At 43.2% G+C, this 22,742-nt stretch overlaps 1 protein-coding gene across 2 annotated transcripts in view; it reads left to right on the top strand.

Moving 5' to 3' along the window:
* TMEM132D (transmembrane protein 132D) overlaps positions 1-22,358 on the top strand; it is a 264,248-nt gene extending 241,890 nt beyond the window's left edge. For both annotated transcript variants that reach the window (XM_063351404.1, XM_063351403.1), the window contains 4 exons: positions 13,369-13,574; positions 14,697-14,970; positions 16,437-16,628; positions 19,513-22,358. In XM_063351404.1, coding sequence (XP_063207474.1) covers positions 13,369-13,574; positions 14,697-14,970; positions 16,437-16,628; positions 19,513-20,694 — 1,854 coding nt within the window. In that variant the 3' untranslated portion in view covers positions 20,695-22,358. The remainder of the gene's footprint in view (positions 1-13,368; positions 13,575-14,696; positions 14,971-16,436; positions 16,629-19,512) is intronic.
* Positions 22,359-22,742: the final 384 nt, after the last annotated feature.

Genomic DNA, 22,742 nt, shown 5'->3' with positions numbered 1-22,742 from the left:
CACTGAAGTCTGAGAGAGCACTGAAGAGTTTAAACTCCTCTCCTTTCATCTTGACATTCTCTTCTCACTGCAGGGTCTTTTCATTCACGTCTCCTGTGTGGTTCTCACCTCCTTTAAGTCGATGGAGGTCTGGTCTCATACCTGGCTTAGGTCAGACCAGTTCTCAGTGGTGTCCCTAATTAAAATTTATGTATAACCCATTGCCCATTGGAAATAAATTAGAAGAGCAGGACACTTCTTGTTTGAGGGCAGAAGTGCTGGCTCTTTAGGGCAGGATCAAAGCTTACCACAGTCAAAGAAAAGCCTGAGGTTTGGATTAAATCCTTGGGCAGAAATATTGCATCCTTAATGCTCCAAACATTAAGGTTGTCCTACAAAGTAGAAAGCGCTATTGTCTCCACTTAATGGATGGAAAATGGCTCTACTAAAGCATCCAATCTAATTTGTTGCTGGAGGGCTACAGACGTGACATGTCTGTAATGTCTGTGACATGCCATGGCCTATGGCACAAAGGTGCCCAAGCTAGTAGGTCTACCCAACGCTGTACTCTATGGAGGAAGGTATGGAGCTAATTTACATGGGCACAGCACCACGCATGCATAACTCTATTGCTTTTAGTGCTCAACTGGTTAGATATGTTGTAAATCTCTATAGGTCTCCCAGCTTGAGGACTGGCATGCCCATAGTCAGCCCAGGTGCACCTTGTGCGCATGCATTTGGGAAGGCTTGGCAGAGGAGCCAACATAACCAGGTCTTCCCAGTTCCACGTGACTGCCTTCACCACTCTCCTGTCTTCCTTCCTGTATGGCTGTTTTTGTCAAGAACACAGGCCAAACTTTATAATCCATTTGCAAAAGTCAAAGTGTCACTTCTGAGTCTCCGGTAACCACCTGTCGCTGCAGCACAAGCAGCGTAATTAGAACTGACAATCCCTGTCTAGAGATTTCTTGGAAGCTGGAAAGATGAGAATGTTGTCAAAAAAATAGTAATGCTTCCAGTCTGCAATGCAGTGATGGAGATAAAAGACGAGTGATTCCACAGAGGCAGAGAATATATATCAGCCCAGTGCCTTTTTCTAAATAGTTTAGAAGTCCAAAATGGGCTGTAAGGATTTACATTTCTCTTATAGCCCTAAAGAAAATGTATTTTAAGCTGGCTTCTCTATTTCTCTGTCTTTACTGGACCAAACCAACAGCAGTCATGCTTAAAGCCACAATAAGGGGGGTAATTTCTTTTGCATCAGTTGTCATAAAAGAATTTTTATATTTTATTCATTTTTTAGTAATTTTCCATAAAATTATGAAAACCTTTAAAAGAGGATCTTATTTTTTCTAACGGAGAAAAAATAGATTTAATTGGAGGCAGTGTTGAATCATACCGTGTTCTCAGTTCTGAGTAACAGATACGAGTCTCAGAATATGAGACGAGTGTTTTGTTGGTGGCCAATGACTTCAGTGGTCTTCAGTGCTCACGCTTCAGGGCAGAATCTAGTTAGCTGGAGAGGTAGGGATTTCTCTTCAGGAGTTGTTTAAAAGATCTGTCATCTTGGCTGACCCTTTGAGAAGTGATCTAGGGACCTCCTGAGTTAGGAGCTCAGTCTGAAACCGGAGAGCTACGTCACGTAGCTTGCCCAGCCGTGGGATCTTACACTGTCTGTGCAGCAGGGCGTGCGGAGGAGCTGCGATGCACGCTACTCAGCACATCATGCATGCTTCGCTTCCATCCCCACCCACACCCTCAAAAGCAGCATATATGTAATAGTCATTTGAATTTGCTTGCAAAGTAGAGCTCTCCTTTGCACTTGTACAATATATCAAAAATGACCTGATAAGGATAGATGAGAAATGACTGGAAGTGTGTCTCAGGGTAATGAAGAGAAAAATAGGAGTTCTTTAGAAAGACAGGCTTGTTAACATAATTGTAATATACGTGATGGCAGTGCCAAAAAAGAAAACTTAACATAGCCAATGGAAATACTGTACTATGCAAATACTGCAGAGATTCAGACAATCCGATCCTTACATCTGCCTATGCAATTACACTGCAGGGGTATCACCCAAAAAGAAAAAAGTGCCAGGACTACTGAAGCCACAAGAAGCCAGGAAGGTGGCAGCAGAGTGCGTGCCAACAGCAAAAGTGTGGCGCTCCCGCAGGTAGTGGGGTCAAGGGAACTCCTGGCTGCGAGACCAGGGTCTGCCCCGGTTTTGAATAACAGGGCACTGTGTTAGGAGAGTCCTGGAGTTTGGGGATTCATTTCTTGGCTAGGTCACAAATGCTCTCTGAAGCCTTAGGCATGCGATTTGATCTCTGTGTGATTCAACTCTATCTCAAACAGTAAATAAAAGTTTGTTTTCCTGCCTTGGTTAGATGTCATAAGAGCTTTATGAAGGGAACATCACTAGCTGGGTATTGGGGGTCTTATCTCCTCTGTGGCTATAAAGTGCTGCTACAATATGTTAGTGAAATGTGTTTAGGAGGAAGAAGTGTTTGAATTTGGTGATTATCAAACATGATCTCCATATTGCAGAAGCCATGCTTTACTGAGGAGTAACCTGTTGCAAGATGTGGGATCCTCAGTGGTGGATCCCTGGTACACTCACCCAAGCAGGGAGGCTCAGAGGGATATTCATTTGGGACTAACTAAGGACTTGAGCACGTATAAAAGGGAGATTTCCCCAATTAGAAAAGACTCAGTAAACAGTCGGTGTTACAGACCAGCTGTGCTACCAGCACATCTCCGGCTTATGAGACAAGCCTTGGTCTCTGTGAGAGGACACGCCCAGAGCTTGCTAGAATAGAAGGGACATTTTGGGAGGCTGCAATCTCCCTGGGTGGCACAGATGAGAAACCTCTTTTTTTTGTGCAGGGATATCTTTTCTTAAAAGGATGTTTTGCTTTTGTATAGAACAAGCCACATTTGAGTAAAACATTTTTTTTTTAGTATTGATCTTCCAGCTACATGTTTGTTGTTCTAGCAGGCAACCACACATACTTTCTGTGATCAGTGTATGAGGGCATAAAAGACATACCTGGTAAATTCATCCGAATATAGATTTGTTGCTTAATATAGCACAAAGCAGTGTAAAATCAATAAGTATTATGGTAGCCAATAGAAATATTTTTGGCCATTTGTGAATGAAGGAAATACAGTGAAAAAAATGTGATGCCTTCAGCAGGATTGCACACTGGATCGGCTGCGGAACAGAAAGGAGTTGGCAGAGCTTTTAGTTTCCTGTAGACAAGGGGAGTACAAAGTACCCTTGATATGACAATTAGATGCTTTGCACACCTAGTTTTACTGTCATGATAATTATAGATGAAATCAAAGTTACTGACTGCAGGTTAATGCTGTTGGTTGTTTAGTTTCACAGTCTGGGTCTGAAATCCCTGTGTCGGTGTGCCGTCGGGACCGCTCCAGCCCAGCGTGCTGGGAGAGCTGGGCAGAGGTGGGACTGCCCCGCACCGGCACTGCCACTGCTCCTTTGCATGCCCTTTTTGTATTTGGGGAGATTCAGCATCTCCTAAGGTCCTTCAGCTGCCCTGGGAGAATATAGGAGTTATTTGAAATACTTTGCCTTCCTGTGTATTCGACGAGATCCGTATTGCCTGCAGTTCTGTCCGTTTTCCTCTTGGCTGCTCCCAAAGGTGGTGGTGGGGTCTCGCATACAGTCTGAGCGGCCCGTAGAACAGGCTATTTCAGGGTGTGTGCATCTCGATGACCTTCCTCTCCTCAGCATTGCTTCACTGACTTGATCTGACAAATCTAGAAGACCGACCCATCCCCTTTACAGCGTAATTTTAGTGTTTAGCCCATCCAATTTGTCACATTCTTCATCGGCTCTGCTTCACTTGGAAGTCAGGTATTTATTATCCGGAGACAAACAAGCAGCCTGTGTGTCTCCTTTCTTTTCACAAATGTGAAGTAAAGTTGTTCTATTGCCATTACTCCTCTTTAAGCTTTACGGGAAGGAGGGGGAAAATGCCATTCTCAGTTTAGTAATAAAAAGCTTGGGCTACTGGACGTGTTTGTCATTCTTCTCCCAGTTTGCTTGGACGACTGCAGTGAGTGATACAGAGTGCATGCGGTTTCCAGATCAAGAGAGAAATGGGAAGATGTAACTTAATTAACATAGCAAGAAAGTGTTGTCACATTCATTACAAACAATTGTGGCTTCTAAAATCTAAAGCACGAGGTGGTGGGTTGAGTCCAGCAGCTTTCTGGCTAGTCGTCAGACAGTACTTGCCTGTCTAAAGCTCTCCTGCGTGACAGTGCTGACATTCCCGTGTCCTGCTGATTTAGAGGAGCAGACACCAAGGCCACTTCGTTCTTTTGCTTATCCTGTGCTGGCAGGATTGCTGCTCGCTGAATATCAAGAGCAGCAGGTGGGCAGGAAGTCGCCACCTTCCTTTTCCAGCTGGAAAGCAGGAACTGCAGCCTAGCCAACAGCAAATGAGGGATGGCCAGAGCAGCAAAAAGAGTGGAGAACAGCAGGAGTGAATGAAGCCATTTGATTTCTCGTTGCATTGCCTGCTTGCCAGGGACACAGTTCCACCTGACGCCACATCCCGCAGAAGCATATCGTGCCCTCGGTGTGGCTGTGATCCACGGCTGTTTCCTGGTGTGAGTGGAAAAAGTGAAGGATTGCCCTCTAACTACAGATAAATTTTAAGCAACAGAAAGATGTACTTGTGTAACCCTAGCACCTGAGCTCTTCCTTGTTTCTTATAGATTAAGCTTTGCAAAATCCCTGTAAAACAAGAGGATAGTATCCTCATTTTACAAAAACATCAAAGGGAGATTAAAGCCCAGATTCTTAAAGAGATTTAACCACCAAGCTCCCCTTGAGTTCGGTGGGAGTTAACACTTCAATATCCTTGAGGAAATGGATCTCAATAAATTACATGCAGTCATCTAAGAAGTGTGCGATGGAGTTGGGAACTAATCCCAGACTTTCAGAAAGGTTGTTCTGTGCCTTTACTGTCCTGCAAATGAGAATAGCACTATTCACTCCAGATTTCATGTGATTGGATTTTAACTGAGCGGTGTTTCATTGTGATGGTTTTGTTTTGATTTGTGGCCCCAGTTGATTACAGCTTGTTGCGGAAAATTCGGTAGAATACATTCTGTCAGAATGTGTAGTTCTGTAACAACTTAATGAAATTATGCTACTTTCCCTGGAATTTCATCTCTGACAGAAAAAGGAAGACAAGGATGCTAGCAGGTTCCCGTAGTGTCAAAGAAACATCTTGTTTTGACATTTCCAAAATGAAATGTTTTGATTTTTCATTTTAAAATAACTTTTTCCTTGATGCTACAGTATTTTTACATAATTTTAATCATTTGAAATTGAAATGAAACCGAATTTCATGACCCAAAAATGAAATGTCTTGAAAGCCCTCCTGAAATGAAGCATCCGTCCTCCAGGCAGCTCTACTGACAGTAGAGGGATGCTCAGCACAGGGAACTCATCAACCTCAGGTGGTTCCTGGCTGTCCTGGGCACGGTGGCTCAGTGGGGACAAGGAAGAAGCCTTTTGCAGACTGCAGGTAGCCCTTAGGCAGGTGCTAAACCATGGGTAAGGACAGTATGTACAGGGGCTTCCTAATGTGTCCACAAATGGTTCGGGTCAACTGCTCTTCCCTCACTCCATCCTTGAGAAAGGTACAGATTCTGTGCAAATCCCCTGCATAATTGGACTGTTCTTGGTAGTGGGAACGGGTGCAAAAGCAACACGGAAGGGAAAAACCCACCAAAATCTTACCTGACACATCTTGATTTGAAAAACCAAAAGGTGATTCCTGGTGAGAGACTTTTAATGAGGGGATTTTTCCATTAGTAACTGCAACACACTGCAAACATCGTGTCAGATCCATAACATTCACAAAGGAAGTATTAAACTTGCAGCTATAATTGGATGGTTGCCCAGAATTCTAAGTCCTTTTAAAATGTGCTGTTGCATATTTCACTCAGGTATATTTTGCTGGGAATAATCTATTGACGTTTGCCACAAAGCTATAGAACAAACTAAAAAATTTCTTGGAAATTAATTGGTATCAGACTTCTCTTAATCAGTATGCTCTTATGATGTGCTTCAAGTGAATTAGTGCAGTAAAAAACATTTTTATTTGCACAGGTCTCTGCTAATATCTATTTATTGCTGAACAACTTCTGGAGTGGTGCGAGGTGTGCTTCCATCATGACACTATGGAGATGCCTGGCAGGAAACAAGCTCTTAAGACCCTTAGAAACTAAGGGAGATGTTTGTCTCTGGGTAAAAAAGCAGTGTTTTTTGGTGTCATGCATAAGAGGAAAACCACTGCAGAAAAGTGCGGATGATTTGAAGGTGTGGACCTTCAAAGTTGAGAGCGCCCTCTGTTTTTTCTGAATCTGCAGAGTTCAGATGTGTCGCTTGACACCTCCTCTAAAAAAGGCACAGCCTTTCTGCGCAGAGCACAGGAGCAGGTACAAAGGCCTGGCGAGGTATGAAGCCTTGTGAACGCAGTTCATCATTTACTGACTTTGAAAGGGTATTTTCAGATTTTGGCAGACACTTCAATACTTAGAGTCAAAATTTGAAATATTTAAAATGAAGAAGACCTTACGTGGTGTAAACCCCCTCAAATGGGGAAAGCTGTCAAGGTGATGCTAGATTTAAAATACGTCTGGAATCCAATCACTAGGGTTCAAGCCAAGTCTTTCTCATTTTGGCAGCTGTGGAGCAGCCCGGCCTGGGACGTTTGCCCTGCTGAACGCGCAAGTCACTGAGGAACTGAGGAACAGGGAGAGCATCCTTAAACTTGATGTGATACCCATTTGCCTTTATTGTTTCTTTCAGGGGAAAAAAAGCAATCTTTCTTTTCTCAGAAACACAGGAGGTGCTTTAATTATTCCTCAAGAGCAGCTGTTCAGTGGTTGTTCCTAATTCCAGCAGCGTCCAGGGTGGGTAACAGATCTGCTGCTGCCATCAGATCGGAGGACAGTGATTTCTTACCCTCAGGGTCTTCACAGCATCCCGGACTAGGACAGGTCCCTTCTCCAGACATATAGTGAGCTTAGGGCTGATCTACCCCCTGTGCTGCTTCTTCATTATAGCCATTTATCTCTGCCTTGCATAGTTTCAGGCTGGATTCAGTTATCACAGTAACGAATCTCACTCCAACACTGCGGGTTAAGCGTGGGTGATTAAAGGTGACTCCGCCTCCCCTGAGTCATTTATAAGTGACTTATAGAGCTAATAATGGCCTCATCCTTTTGTACCTTGGTACACAGCTTGTGTTCTGGAGTCTTTTATACCTCAAATGAGCTGCGTTTGCTTATTTATTTCCCTCCTCATTCATTTTTAATGGTTATAAGAGACTCCCCCATTCTTCTTCTGGCAGCAATGATTTAGGCAGGGCTCATTAACATAACTTACGTTGCTAAATATCGCCATTTATGCTGGTAGACCAAGGAAAATGTGTGCAGTGCTAAATCAGAAGAGATCCCGTGAGCTTGCCAAGGTGGCAGGGCTGCGTTTGAAGTGAATATTACAAACGGAGAGTGCTTGTATGGGGGAGGGATCACTTACAGAAGCATGGATTGGGGACAGAGTCCCAGGGTGTTTCCAAAATACAGATTTTATGTGGAAATATCAGAGACTTACTTTCCTAATTGGCCACCCTTGAAATGTCTAAACCAGAACTGCTCTAGGTACATCTTATTTTCAAAGACTTATTAGCTGTGACTTTGTAAGAATTCCAACAGAATTACTGTAGCAGAAAAGCAGTTTCCTGTGAGGGTTTTACCATTATCCCGTGGGAATTTAATAATGATAATGAGGTGGGGAAAGACTGTTACAGCTATTTCTGAGAGCTAACAGTGAAATGCTGGGCACCTCTTCTGGGAGTTATGGTGTACATTCCCCTTTCCCTCCCTCCCTCCCATTACATCTTTGGATTCTATTCTGCCCAAAGCTAGCATGAAGTTTATGGGAGCAAAGGAATAGTCAGACACACAGATTGATATCTACCATAGCGGCCTCTGCAAAAGGGTAATGGGAAAAGCAGTAAAATCCTTTTAGGAAAGGGATGGGAACAAAGTTCACTGGTGAGCTGGATGCAGGAGGCCAGTGTGGGAGGGAACACGTGGGATTTGTGAGGGATCTTACTGCTTCTTTGCGTATTTTTCCCAGACTGGCTGAAGTCCTGTTACTACAAGGCTTCAAAGAATTTAGCTTTTTCTTCCATAGATAGTCTAGAAAACTGTGAAATAAAATAAGAGAAATTAATAAAAACAAACTAATTTCTCTTGCTTGTGATCACACCTGAAGAGCATACAGAATATGGGGTGTTTTAAAGGACAGCACTGACTTCTTCAAGTAGCGCAAACGGGCTTTTTAAGTTAACGTAAAAAAGAAGTGCCTTGGACCAGCAATATCCCACTCCTTTTCTGGTCAATATTTGTTTGCCAAGGAAACAATCCTGTGCTAAAGTGACACAGCAGCATCACTTTCACAGTTGCAAGGCTACCCAGCTGAGTTTTGGGCACAGTTTTGGGGTGCCCAATGTACAGAGCTGCTCGTGAAGCTGAGGAATGCATATTTACAGCGAGAATTTTGTGGTCGGTGACTTAACTCTATTCCCGTTTCTGACAATAGGACTGGGGGTTTGAATTAAATGCAATGCTGAGCACATTGGAAATATTCCACTCTGCACATTCTGTCGCACTGATGATTGAACTCGACATCCAGCTTGCCAGACGCCACGTGTTTGGTATGTACGTGGCGCACTTAGCAATCTAATTCCTAATTCTGTGCTGTGCTGGCAATAAGGGACCTCTGCCCTCTGCTGCCCTGGTGCACGGAGATTAGATGTGTGCGTGTGACTCAGAGGAAGCCGTCTTAGTTGTTCACCGATATGAGAAAAAGAGGTGGAGCTGCAGGAGCCAACCAAAACCCAAAGCACTTTTATAACCTACCAAGTTCATGCCCCAAAAAAGCCATTCAAACCCCAGTTCCCTCAAGAGATAAAAGTCCCCTGCATTGAGCAAATTTCTGGAGCATCTTGTGAGCTCTAAGTCCAGCCTCCCTTAATTAATGGAAAGCAGCTCAGCGTAGTTGTGTGAAAAGCTCCTGTGACACAAAGCCCAGAAAGGCTTTAGCAAGGGAGCACAGTACCAGAAGGGTTTAACGGCATTATAATGCCCTTGAATTACAGTGGCTACAACACAGAGAGATGTATTCCAGCAGTACATGAGCAGTGAAAGAAAATCTACTCTTTCTCTCTTGAGCCCTTGTCACCTTTACTGAAAACTGGAGTTGCCATCCCTGAGATATCAAAACTCAAAGGCAGGAGGAAAGGAAAAAGGAGATATGGGTGGGAGTCCTCGGATATTGCAAAGAAAACAAACCAGTTTTCCCCACGAATCACCCGCCTTTTCCCAGCCCCCTTGTAGTTCCTATTGCATTTTATAATGTGTTTGAGAGTTTTCTGAAATCTGTCTGTTTTGGGACCAAAGCTTTTGCAACCTCATAATTCCCTTAATAACTGTCGGGAAGCTGTTTGCTGATTTAGTACAGACACTCTCTTTCATTCACACGCTCACGCGCACGTATTCGAGGGTATGTGCAGTCGCGCCATTCATGCGTTTAATAAAGTTGAACCGCGGCCATTTCTGCTGTGTGTGGCGAGGCGTGTAACGCAAGAACCACAGTACAGGAAGGAGGGTCGGTAGTTAAAGGCCGTTTATATGAATTAGCGCTAAAGAAAAGGAGCTGCTTGACAGCCTGAAGAATTGAAATCCATTACAGATTGAAAAGGAGACATGCGGGCTCAGAAAAGGCAGTGGCAGCAGAAGCTTCTCTGTGCTGCCCCCATCAACGTGAACGTGCAGCCGTGCGAGGGGGGACGCGGTTGCTCCTGCCGCCTGTGTCAGCGGTGGGGACTGCCCAGAGGCTGCCAGCTGCTGAGCCGCGTTTGACCGGTCTTTGCTCGTGTGCATATTTGTCCCACAGAGGCTCAGCTGAGTCCTGTCAAACTCATTTCACAAAATTTTCACTCATTTCCAACAAACAGCTTAGAAAACTCAGTCTCAAAAGAGACAGAGAAGCTCGATTTTTCTTCTTTCTCTACATCTTTTTAGTCTTTTTCTTGTGCTGGAAGATGAATGGTTCAGATGTGTCTGTAGTTACACGGGCATGGCTCATCTGCCTTTCTATTGATGACCTGTTCCTGAATGTCCTGGCCTGATTTATGAAAATGTACTGTACTTTGCACCATGTTTTGATGTTGCTCTGTTAGGACTGCATGCAAACTGCAGCAGAACAGTGATGCTTATTCATTCAAACAGTGAAGGGCTGGCTGGGAACTGAATGAGCTCATAGTTGTTTCTATCTTCACTCACAGAAAGGGAAGCAGGAGAAAGTGGGTATCCCAAGCCTTGTTATTCTTTTTCTGACCATCAGTTTGGTTTATAAATCATAATCTTGGAAGCACAAGGTCATGGTATTTATTTAACGGTTCATATAGTGGGGTTTTAGGATGGATTCTTAGTTTAACTCTCCTTTCTGTAATAACCCCTGATAAAGTTGGAACTGAGGTCTGTTTGCCTGCCAAATTTTCTTTTTGCTATTGCTTGAGCATTAGTGAATTTAAAATCTGAGAGACTGATTCCCGTCTCTTACTAGCATAATTCAGCAGTTCCCTCTATTGCCTGGGAGAGTCCCAGCCTTGTTCCAGCCCCTCTGTGCTGAACTGCTCTTCGCACACACACAGACTAATAAAAACAACAGCAAAATCCCGCCTGTGCTATCTAGGTGTGCTTCAAAAGCCGCTGCTCAGACGGGAAGCCTTACCCAGGTGGAGGATGTTTGGCAGGTCCCCTGCTAGAAGCCCCATGGCAAGTGCAGAGGAGGGGACACGCAGCAGGGCGGGAGAGGTCTGCTGGGGAGCGGGGCTGCGGGGGCTCAGCGCTCTGCTCTGCAGAGGATGCCACGCTGGTTGGGAAACAGCCCTCACTTGGGATTTCCTTCTGCAAGGCACAGAGGTTTACCTGTTCCCTTAAATCACTAGGAGATGGTTTCAGTCCTAGGTTGATCACTCATGGGAACATTTAATTGCCTAATGTGTTAATTAGCTAAGATTCATGAATATGAGGTGTTGCTGGCTAGAAGCAGAGGTGGTGAGGGAGTCGCACAGAAAGCCATTCCCTGACCCCATGCCCTACTAAAGAAAATCCGTGTCTTCAGGCTGTTCGCTTGCACGTGCGGTCCAGCCCGCAGAGCACTACGAGAAGTGAAGGACCTCAGGGCAATCAGCTCCCAGGCTGAATGTTCTGCTTGGGGCTGCTTTGGCTTCAGCTTTGATCTGTTGCCTCTCAGGTGGAAATCAGCTCTTTGAGACTCTGCCCGGTTTTTCTTCTTCCTGGCATCCCAGGGAAAAGAGGAAAGGCAGAAGGCAGCAGACAGAGCTTATTAGCACATAGGAGAGTTGTCTGCTTTGAGAACAGCACTTAAAATACAAAAAGGCAACAGGGAAAAGTGCAGTGCCAGCAAGGAATAGACAAATTCCACTTACGGAAGCAAGGTAGCCCATGGGGTGGGAGAAGGAGCACAGGTACCAGGCACTGCCTGAAGGTCTTCTGACTTCCCGCCTGTCGGGCTGGCTATTAGATGTTGCAGGCTGTAAGTATGATGTAGTTCTTGTCCTGATAATACCACACTTAAACTAGTGTGCCTTCTGCAGAAATGCCAGAATAACTTCTGCTCTCTTGCTGCTGCCAAGACACACTGCTCCCACAAGGCGAATGTGCTTGTGCCTTGGAGTTTTGCAGAATCTCATCTTCCTCAGCCCAGGCCAGTTCGGATCAGTGTTCCAATGAAGCGGGTATTACATTAGTGACAGGCCCCATCGGGAGCCGGGGCTGAGCTGTGCTCAGCTACCTGCGGCGAGGTCCTTCCCTTGCGTTGCGTACTCCCAAGCTTTGAGGCTCTTTTGCCAGCAGCTAGGTTTTCTTGCTGTGTTGCATGAGATTGGATCCTGATAGGACCCCTTAAGAGCTACTGTGAAACATGCTAACATGAGAATATCCCAAAAAACAGAATTCTGCCTGTAAATAAACTCCTTGGTTTCCTGCTGAAACCAGTGGCAGCTATAAGATGTTTACGTTAAAACAGGCGTTGCTTGCAACAGCGGCATCATGAGAGTCATGGTAACCTTTTTTGGTATGTCACCTAGGCTCAGACAAGCAAGGATGGAAATGGATTTGCTATGGATCTGTCTGTAAGGGGGGTTGTTGTTGTTTAAAGATAATAATATTAGGAATGCAAATTATCCTACAAAAGCTGGTGATATTTAAATACGATTTAAATTCATTTAGCATTTAAACAGAAAAGTAGAAAATGGCATTAAATTCAGATGAGGATGGGACTATGCATTCTGGAGGCAGAAATATTAAATATATCCACAGAATGGAATAGCCGGTCTGCCTGGTAATGGATTGTGAAAAGAGTTCAGGGTTTTAATAGATCATTCCTTCAGATCATCAGCACGGCAAAGTGGTAGTTAATAAATTATTTGACGTGTACATTTACTCATATATTTTAACTAGCTGTAATGAACAGGTCCTGTCAGCTTACCTAGATCCTTGCAATAGCTGCTAAATCGCTTGAGTGAGATTTAGTAACTCTCAGCAATATTGATGTCTGGAGCTGCAGGTAGTAAATAAAGTGACATCAGGACTAGCTTGAGCAGAACACTGTGTAAGACCTTTGTCAGGCTTGCAGCAGAGAACAAGCTGTTTGGCCCCAGTGAACACCACTGGGCATCAGTGAGCTCTTCCCTGTGACAAGTTTTTGGTTGATGTGACCACCCCATGCCCCGGCACCTGTAATGGGACTCCCAAAGAACTCTTTGTCCCAGTTTGGAGTTGATTAGAGTAATTCGTCCCCTACTCAATTCTGTATACAGGCAGTTACCTGTTTCTCCCTGCAGGTACGTGGTTTTCCTTGGATTGCACACGAAGTAGAGGAGGAGGATAGTAGAGTCTGACTGAGCTTTGGGGAGAGGAGAAGAATCCTCTCTTGGTGCCATTATACTAGGACTTTCCTAGTGTTGGACGGGAATTAAGGACAGAAAGACGCTGTTCTTTTACCTTAGATTGTACTGGAAATGTTTATAGCAGAAAAAGCCTCTCTGTTAAAATGATGCCAAATTGTACAGGCTATTAAGGACACGCCAGGCACCTTTCTTGTTATTCCTAGTTGTCCTCTGAACTTGGAGCTAGTTTAAACCTATATCTTTTCTCTTCCTCCCACTCACTTTCCCAGCATGTGGTGTACTTTATAATTTGTGGAGAGACTCATTAATTATTTTTTTTCTCCTTTTTTTCAGGTTTCTGACAGATGTGACTATGTCTTTGTCAATGGGAAGGAAATGAAAGGCAAAGTGAATGTGATAGTTAATTTTACTTACCAGCATCTGAGTGCCCCTTTAGAAATGACAGTCTGGGTTCCTCGTCTCCCGCTGCAGATAGAGGTCTCTGACACAGAACTAAATCAGATCAAGGGCTGGAGAGTCCCCATCATCTCTAATAAGAGGTAGGTTTCATCAGAGGATGTTCATTCTGGGCTGTGCACTTGCCAAAGACCTGTCAGGGCCAGTGGATCTGAACATGCTTATTTGGCCTTAATGCAATTCCAGTGTAAATTTGAAGGTCACCAGACGTTTATTCAATAGGCTCCTGCACTGGACTTATGAGGGAAGCGGAAACTGCAGGTTGCATGATCCTACACTGGAAATCAATTTCCTTTTTATAGAGTGCTAGTGACTGAGATGGAAAGAGCCAGTTGGTCAAGTGAGGCAGGATCAGCCAGGAGGCGGCAGGAAGATGAGCTTCCAGCTCGACAAGGACCAGCTTTGGCAAGGCCTGGTTCACAGGTCCTGCCAGTTAATGTATTCATTGTTAATGGTCATAGTTAGTACATACTTGTTTCATATCACTGTCCAGTGGCACTGATCAGTGTCCCAAAGTCAGGACACTGATGCGCTAGGGCTTTAAAGATACTGTCCATGCCTACAGGTCAATGGCATGTGACAGGACAGAGGATAGATCTAGGCAGATCTGGACTGTTTGTATCTGTTGTCAGTGTTCCTGAGAAACAAAAGAACAAATTGATAAAGTAGGTACTTGCTATTCCCACCTACCTATGAAGACATCATTTATTACCATGTTTCTGTTAGTATTGCAGCAAAGAGTTGGGGATTTTGGTGGAGATGTGATTTCAACCTGAATGCCATACAGAAAGGAATGTGGGTACAGAGATTTCCGTGGCAACATAAAGATGATTATGGGAAGATCCAGAAATAAAAAAGTGTGAAGGTCCTGAAAGTAAGAATTACAGTAGAAAATAATGAGAGATATTTGGAGAGGCCAATGAGGTAGCAAAGCTAGCAGAACAGTTGGTGATTTCAGCAGCTGTTATGGAGATCTAGGCAGCCTGGAGGTCTCAGTTATGAACAAGGGAAACAGGATACAAGTGGGGGACCCTGGCTGATTTCAGAAATGCACTGAAGGAAACAGCTTCAGCAGAGCAATGGAAGGGGACAAAGGCTGCTTGTTCCAGCGACTAGGCTGCAGTCTTATGTCAGCAATAGCTCTGCTGTCGCAAGCTCTCCCAGCACAAGTTTCAATTAATTTTTGGTTCTTGGTGTCCTACCAGACCAGCCAGGGATAGTGATGATGAAGAAGAGGATGAACGTAAGGGAAGAGGTTGCGCCCTTCAGTACCAACATGCAATGGTGCGAGTCCTCACGCAGTTTGTAGCTGAAGCCTCAGATCCTGGTGGCCAGCTGAGCTATTTACTGGGTTCGGACTGGCAGATTGACATTACCGACCTGGTGAGTGACTTCATGCAGGTGGAGGAGCCAAGGATCGCTAAGCTGCAGGACGGACAGATTTTGATTGGGCAGGAGCTTGGAATGACGACAATTCAGGTAAGGAAAATTAATTACTTATTGCTTTTCCTCCATTAACCCACCACCTTGGGAACCAGGGTATTGATGAGGTGTACAGCAGCTTCTTGCATTAGCAACAGAAATTTGAGCTGTGAATCTTTTGAAGGGAGCAGAATTGCAGCGAGGACTAGAAGACACAGAAGAGATGGTTTTCTCTTCTTATCTTGTGCCCTGAAGTAATGTAATGTAGATTGCAGTTTTAGTAAATTTAGTCCAACCTGCATACTTAGAGGCTGTTTCTGATTTTTGTCTAAGGGGTTTTCTGAACCTGGAGCCAGTATAGGGGCTATCACAAGGCATGCAGCTGGTGAAACAGCCCAACTTCTCAAAGCCAGGGATTATTGGCAATTATACATTGCTAGAGCAAAGGGTGAAGTGCCTCAGTGTCCCCACTCTGAAGTAACTCACCTAAACCTATGCCTTGTCTCATTGGCAGCATTTCACATATAATTCTTCCTGCCATGCAGAGAAATACTGGTTGAGAAAATGGGGTCCCAGAAGAAAAAAAAAAAATAAATTAATCCAGTGGTACTACAAAGTAGAAAACATGTTAACAAGCAGTGGCACAGGAAAAAAAAATCTAGCTCTCCAAACATGCTCGTCATCCCAAACTGTCAAACCAGAAAACAACAACCACACCTGTCGATAACACGAGTTATCAGGGCTGGAGAAATGGGATTGGAGACTGTGAGTTTGCAAAATCTGTAAAGGTTTTCTGAATGACTTTCCAAAGCTCTGGGACTTACAGTGCTCCAACAAATGCACCTAAAATTGTGAAAAGAAAAATTCAAGGGGAAAAAAGCTGAGAGCAAGTTATATTTAAATAATACCTCTTACAAACTGCTTTCCAAAATGCTCTGTACCTTATATAGATCATTAAATTCAACTTGCTTGCTAATGAACATCTTTGGATGTCATGTATCAGTGCACTGACCTCCAGGCGCATTTTTTTAACCAAAACAAGTTTTCTCTGTCAGTTTTGTATCCAGTACCATGAGTGTTTATTGTAGCAATACATTAGCTTTCTTTCTATAGGACAGAAATAAATGCCATTTATTTATGGATTTCATATAAATCTACAGATTGCATTATATGTATGCTACCTAAAAACACGATCATTAATAAAATAATTGCATTTAACATAAAGATTAAATTTTCAAATAGTTAATACGTCTGAAACAGATGCGGTTAGCATAGCGTAGAGGTGAATGGCATAGCTGATTAGAATTACATGGCTAAAAGATGTTATAAGCACCGTATTATTGCAGAAGAGTTATAAAATGTGACTTAGCTATTTTTTAATCATATTTTAATAGTGTCTGTCTGCTAAGAGTAATTCTACCCATTAGCATAAATATTGCTTATCTGTATTACAGTAGCTCCGTGTAGCTATTTGCCTGGTGATATGCAAAAGGGCTGTTGCTAACTTTGATTTTTCTTTTCAGATATTGTCCCCTCTTTCGGATGCTATCTTGGCTGAGAAGACAGTGACAGTTCTGGATGAGAAAGTGACAATAACCGACCTGGGAGTGCAGCTGGTGACTGGGTTGTCGCTTTCTCTGCAGCTCAGTCCAGGAAGCAACAAGGCCATCTTTGCTACAGCAGTAGCACAAGAGCTGCTCCAGTCTCCAAAGCAGGTACTATTGACCACATGTATTGTGTTGTGGAAGGACACTGCTCTGATTCACTATACTTGATATTATAAGCAGATGGAATCAAGCAGATTTTTATTAATAATATGCTACTAAAACATTTTCCTTATAGGCACTTTTTTCTGAAGGCCACCAAGTGCCATAACAGAAAAACAAAGGTCTCACAAAAATGGCACTATGTCTACACAACCCCTGTGAACAAACAGGCATACTCCATCTGTCGTGGCTGCATCCCATAAATAGACATGCAACTCAATGATGTGTCACATTAAGCAACAGCAGTCCCCTTACACACACCCCCTTTCTGTCCCATCCAGCACCTACTAGATCAGAGGAGATATAACCAACCTGATTGCCAAGTTCAGCCTTCCACCACAGGCAACACAATCAACCCTTTAAGCACATCTTTAAATGAGAAAGTGTTTTGTGTAGTGCCAAACTCTGCTTCCTTTAGTTACTTTCTGTGAGCATTTTAAGAAGTTGGGGAACATCCCTTTCATTCTGATTCATTACTAGAATATGAATCAGCATCATTGACTCATTTCCGGATTCATGATTTCACAAACTTATTTTTGTTTCCCTGTTCTTCTTAGTCCCTCTGTTAGGGAACCAACAGTTACCAAGGGCTTTTGGACTTTGCCATGTCCTTGTCAGTCCCTGCTTGATATTTGTCCTTGTGATTCTGTCTACATTTGAAATTTGAACTTTTTTCCAACCCGAATCCATCAGCCTGGGACTTACATCAAGGATGCACTGGGCTCTTAACACTTAAACCTGTCTGAGCTTTAAAGGTAAATGATCGTGGCATGCACGTTTGAAATCTGGCCAACTGTTGAGATGCTTTAATTCATCATAGGGTCTTATCCTTGGAATGCAGGATGAGAAATAATGCAGAACTGCTGTCTTTATAGGGTGATAAAAATCAGGCTCCCATAGTTTTCCAGGAGTTACGAAATCAACGCCAGGCAGCTAGAAATAAGGCCAGTGGGCTAATCCATTGCTGGCATGGGGAGTTAAACAAACTACCTTGAAATCAGCCCAAAAGCTGGGGATGATGGCATTTAGTCCCAATATGCTGCCCAGCACTGACCTTTCAGTTCCCAGAAATGGGGTCTAGATGGGCCCCTCTCTGGGGGCAGGGGTACAGTGGGAACAGCACTGGGTCGGCATTAAACGAGGAGGAAGATGTGCGCCCTCCACCCTTCAAGGACTGACTCCGTTTTGAAAGGCATCTGATTCCTTCCATTGCTTAGTACGTGATTTTCAGAGCACAATCCCTATAAGCAAAGCGAGGCAAAATTATTAAATGATTATGCAGGTTTAAGCAACACAGTGGGAGGATGAGAGTTGATGACATGAATTCTATGCGGCCTTCAAGAAACATCCAAAGATTAATAAACACAAAGCCGGGATTTATGACAGTGTCAGCAAAGTCTTAGGGCTCTGTCCTGAAATAGAGACAGAAGCAAATCTCCCATTGAAGCACGGGGAGCTTTACAGCTGTAAGGATTTCAGAATCAGGCCAGTAGATTATGCACCATACAATCCCGAAAGACTGGAGGCTTATTCTCCGTGATCTGAACAGGTGAATGGCAATGTGCTAGAAACAATTTAAAAGATAATGATAAATATTTATTCTCTGTATATACATTGAGTTAGAATGTAAATACCATCCGTTTGAAAAGCTGCTTATTTAAAGAAACAAGACTTTTATAATCACGCTTTCAGCAAGTACGGTTATTAATCTTTTGGTTGGGTGTTTGTCTGTCTGTCAGGCTCTCCCTCAGAACAGGATGATCCCAACTCTTACCAGACAGGAACTCACATCATTTTAGACACCAAAGAATCCACTCATCAAGGCAGGAGCCTTTCTGGTGTGGATTCTCCAGTGTCTGATAAGGTGTAAATATCCCGGACAGAATGCAGCAAGTCAGACCATCAGAAGCAGGAATTAGATTCCAGGACAGCAATCTGAATTTTGTCTGTAAATGATTTACGTGTGAATGCCAAGTTTTTTTCAGGTAGCACAACAATTTTCAATAGCCATTTGAGAGTCCTTAGAGGACCTGATTTTCAGAAATGGATAAGCATATATATTCTGAAATCTAAGAATACTTTAAAATGTTGCAAGCTAGAAGCCAAAAGGCAAGGTTCCCAGGAGCGCTGCACCGTTACATATGGGAAGTACAGAATTAGTACTCAGGTCTGACCCATTTACATTCCATGAGCCTCCATGCGCTCTGAAGTATGCCATCTGCATTGCTGTGACACGAGATTAAACTTCATTATTGTCTTGCTTTTAATTGCTAACAAGCATGAAAATTACCCCAGCCATTTCCTAAAGAAGCAACTGATTGGTTTCCTCTGCTTGTATAAAATGCTTATTTAATTTGAGAGACAAAAATCAAGGACTGAAGGTATGGAGCCATGTATGAACCTCCTTGCTATATTAGGTATTTTTTAACATGTGTTGTGTGTAACAAGAGGAGACTTTGTATTTTAAGCGGTTTAGAAATAATGTAATTTTTTTTTTTTCATTTAAATATACAACAGTAAATGATCTCAGTCACTGGTAATGCTTTCTGACATGCAATTTATTATGGTGCTGAAGTAGATTCTGCAGAGCCCAGGGGATATAGCTCTTTTAAGCACCTTTGGGGAAACAAATCTTATTATCAATGAATGTTTTAAACTAGTATTTCTCTTCACATCTTGGCAAGGTATTAATTTTATTGCTTTCCCTTTTTATTTCTTTTCTGGTTATAAATGGTATATGGATCTTGCGAGGAGGAGGGAATAGAACCAGGGCAGAACATATTTCCCTCTATGTTTGTTCTGAGTGCGCGTATATTTGTTTTATATGTTATAGGAAGCAGCCATCAGCTGCTGGATCCAGTTCAGTGATGGATCTGTCATGCCCCTGGATATTTATGACTCCAAAGACTTCTCCTTGTCAGCTACATCTCTGGATGAGAAGGTCGTCTCTATTCACCATGACCCCAAATTCAAGTGGCCTGTGATTGCTGCCGAGGCAGAAGGCCAGGGGACACTGGTGAAGGTAGAAATGGTGATCAGTGAATCATGCCAGAAATCCAAAAGGAAGAGCATCCTAGCTGTTGGAAGTGGTAGCATTAAAGTCAAGTTTGGGCAGAGTGATGCCAACCCTAACATCAGTGACAGTAAATACAGGGGTGCTGGTGTCCACCTAGAAAATCATGCCAGTGACCGGCGTCAGAAAACCACTTTGCAGGAAAGAGCTGGCCTCGATGGCCGGTATTACAGCTCCTCAGTGGGCCAAGAGCAAGGCAAAGGGACCACCACCCAAAGGTCTATTTTAAGTAAAAAAGAAGACAGAGAAAGCCTCCTGGATGATGACAGTCATCTGCAGAACATCCCAATAGACTTCACGAGCTTCCCTGCACAGGTGGATCTGCCAAGAAACAATGGAGACTTGGAAGAGAATGACCTAGTCCAGACGCCTAGGGGACTCAGTGATCTGGAGATAGGAATGTATGCTCTTCTGGGAGTCTTTTGCTTGGCAATTCTGGTCTTCCTTATCAATTGTGTCACTTTTGCTTTAAAGTACAGAAACAAACAAGTTCCCTTTGAAGAGCAAGAAGGCATGAGCCACTCTCATGACTGGGTTGGGCTGAGCAACAGGACAGAACTTCTGGAGAATCACATAAATTTCTCATCCCAACAAGATGAACGTATCACAGCCATTGACAGAGGAGTGGACTATGAAGAGAGCAAATATCTCCTCAACACAAATGCCACCAAAAATATTAATGGACAATCTTTCAGGTCTACTGAGTCCACATTCACTGAAGGGAAAGAACAGAAAAGTGAACCAACTACTTCTCCTACCTCTAAGAGGAAACGGGTTAAATTCACCACCTTTACCACCATCTCCTCTGATGATGGGTGTCCAACTGTCAACTCAATCTTGATGAGTAGTGAGGATGACATTAAATGGGTCTGCCAGGATATGGACCTGGGGGAGTGCAAAGAACTTAAAAACTATATGGAGAGATTACATGAAAATGTGTAATGAGACACAGAAGACTTTTTTGTTTGGTTTGTTCGTTTGTTTGTTTTTTCACTCACCTTCTGCCTTTAATTTTGGGTAGTGGGGCAAAATGTTGTATTGATAACAAGAATAACTCAATGGAGCCCCAAGAAGCCACCCAAAAGCAGCTGGGAGAGCAGAGATCCTGGACAGCTCTTAAAATTCAAGTCTTCTCTGTGCTCAGAGATGGAAGTGAGAGATGTGTGTGGGTTTTGATGCATGGTAACATGAAAAAAAACTTAGCAAAATAATACGATCTCATTCTCTGAGCTTTTCCAGGAAATCAATAAATATAACAAACTCCAGTGCAGTTTGGATATTACAAAGTTCGCACAGCTCTACTGTTCAATATTGCAAGCTTTGGTTAAAAGCAAAAAATTGGTCTCAGAATAAATAGATCCGCGAAGAGAGCATGTCATTCAAGCCACATGCAGAGAATATCCATCCAAGAACATTAATTTAAAGCTGACAAAAACCAACAGTGTGAGCAAAGCAGCTCCCAGAGCTGAAAAGTCATGAGTTTCCAAAGAATCTGGAGGTGGAAAAGGAGTAACTGGGCTGTTTACAAACCAGCATGTTTGCCTCCCAAGCACTGAGAATGGATACACACATACAGTTAAAACTGAAACTCTCTTTTTAAGTAGATGCCAAGGTAATAACTTTGCCAGCCAATTTTCAGTATTTCCTAATTTGTAAAATAGGAGAAGATATAACCTATACTCAGAATATCACTCATATAAAGGAAGGTCTGTTTTGGAAAGTTTGAAAGAACAAGCTATTTTTAAAAGCCCACTTTATTGGATTGTCCTGTTTCAAATTTGTATTCCCAGCCATTTCCCTGGAGTGCTCCCCATCTGGTATCCTGAGGGCACTTACTAGCATCAGTCAGCTTTGGGAGCGTGTGGTTTCTTCCTTCCCTTCCATGCACACTCGCTTCGCCACGATGTGCTCTTGCCAAGCACAGACACTCTTGATACCACGCCGGTACTTGCTTTACACGCTGTCATTTACCAAAGTTGGCCACTCTCTCTGGGGTAAGTGTAATTTGTGCTGAACTCAGACACCAACTGCCTCTTTGTCTGTCCCCTTCCCTGGGAGAGGTCAGGTTGTTCGGTTCCTTCTGCTCATGCTTCTTCAGCCCCTGCTCAGCACGTTTAGAGGGCACTCACAGATCACAGAGGAGTGCTGCACATTCAACATTGAAACCCGAACAGCTAAACTCAGAAGATAACATTTGTTTCTCCTAGAGGTGATGATTATCTTTTGTTTTCCTCCGATAAGGATGTACATATGATAGGATTTCAGTGATTACCCTTTGAATCCGATGTGCCCTCCAACCCTAAAACCACTACATTTTTATGAGGTCCAAAAGCAGTTCTCCAGTGACCAGTGGCAAAGTGCCAAAGCACTAACTAAAATCGAGCTTATATTTCAAGTTTTCCTTTATTTTCCAGAGTCAATCCTTGCCCTCCTTTTATTATTAAGTCTCTTTCTGTCATTGAATCTAGGTTGCTCAGTTTAATACACACCCTCCCTCCCACAAACACTTAGATTGAATCCCTCTATATTTAGAATGTACTGTAGATTGTAAGAATGTAATATATATATTTATAAACATGCCAACTGTGAATAAAATTTGCATTTTAGTGGCTTCATCTTTTTTCCTACTCTGAATGACTCTTTCCTTTCACTGTCAGAACGTTTACCCTAAAAGAGACTGGCAGCCATAGGGAGACTTGTCCTTTGATGAAACGGTGAATTAAGGCTCTTGGCACAATCTAGTCACAAAGTTTTACATGGTGCGATGCTGGGGGGAGAAGACAGAACATTGACAACATGTTATGCTACAAATGTATTTGCACCAAGTCACCCTTCCAAGATTTGAAACTATTTGCAAATAAATCCACATGCATATTTCTAGCCTGAAAGCCTGATATGTGAGTTTCTGATTTTGGTGCCATTGGGAAGATCCACGTTTGGCTTAAACACCTTTGAAAACAATTGTAAAAGAGTAAGTTGGTGTAAATAGG

Source organism: Chroicocephalus ridibundus, chromosome 13 (assembly GCF_963924245.1).
Source record: "Chroicocephalus ridibundus chromosome 13, bChrRid1.1, whole genome shotgun sequence".
Taxonomy (NCBI): Eukaryota; Metazoa; Chordata; class Aves; order Charadriiformes; family Laridae; genus Chroicocephalus; species Chroicocephalus ridibundus.
Note: the sequence above shows the minus strand (reverse complement) of the source record. Positions and strands in the feature narration are given on the sequence as shown.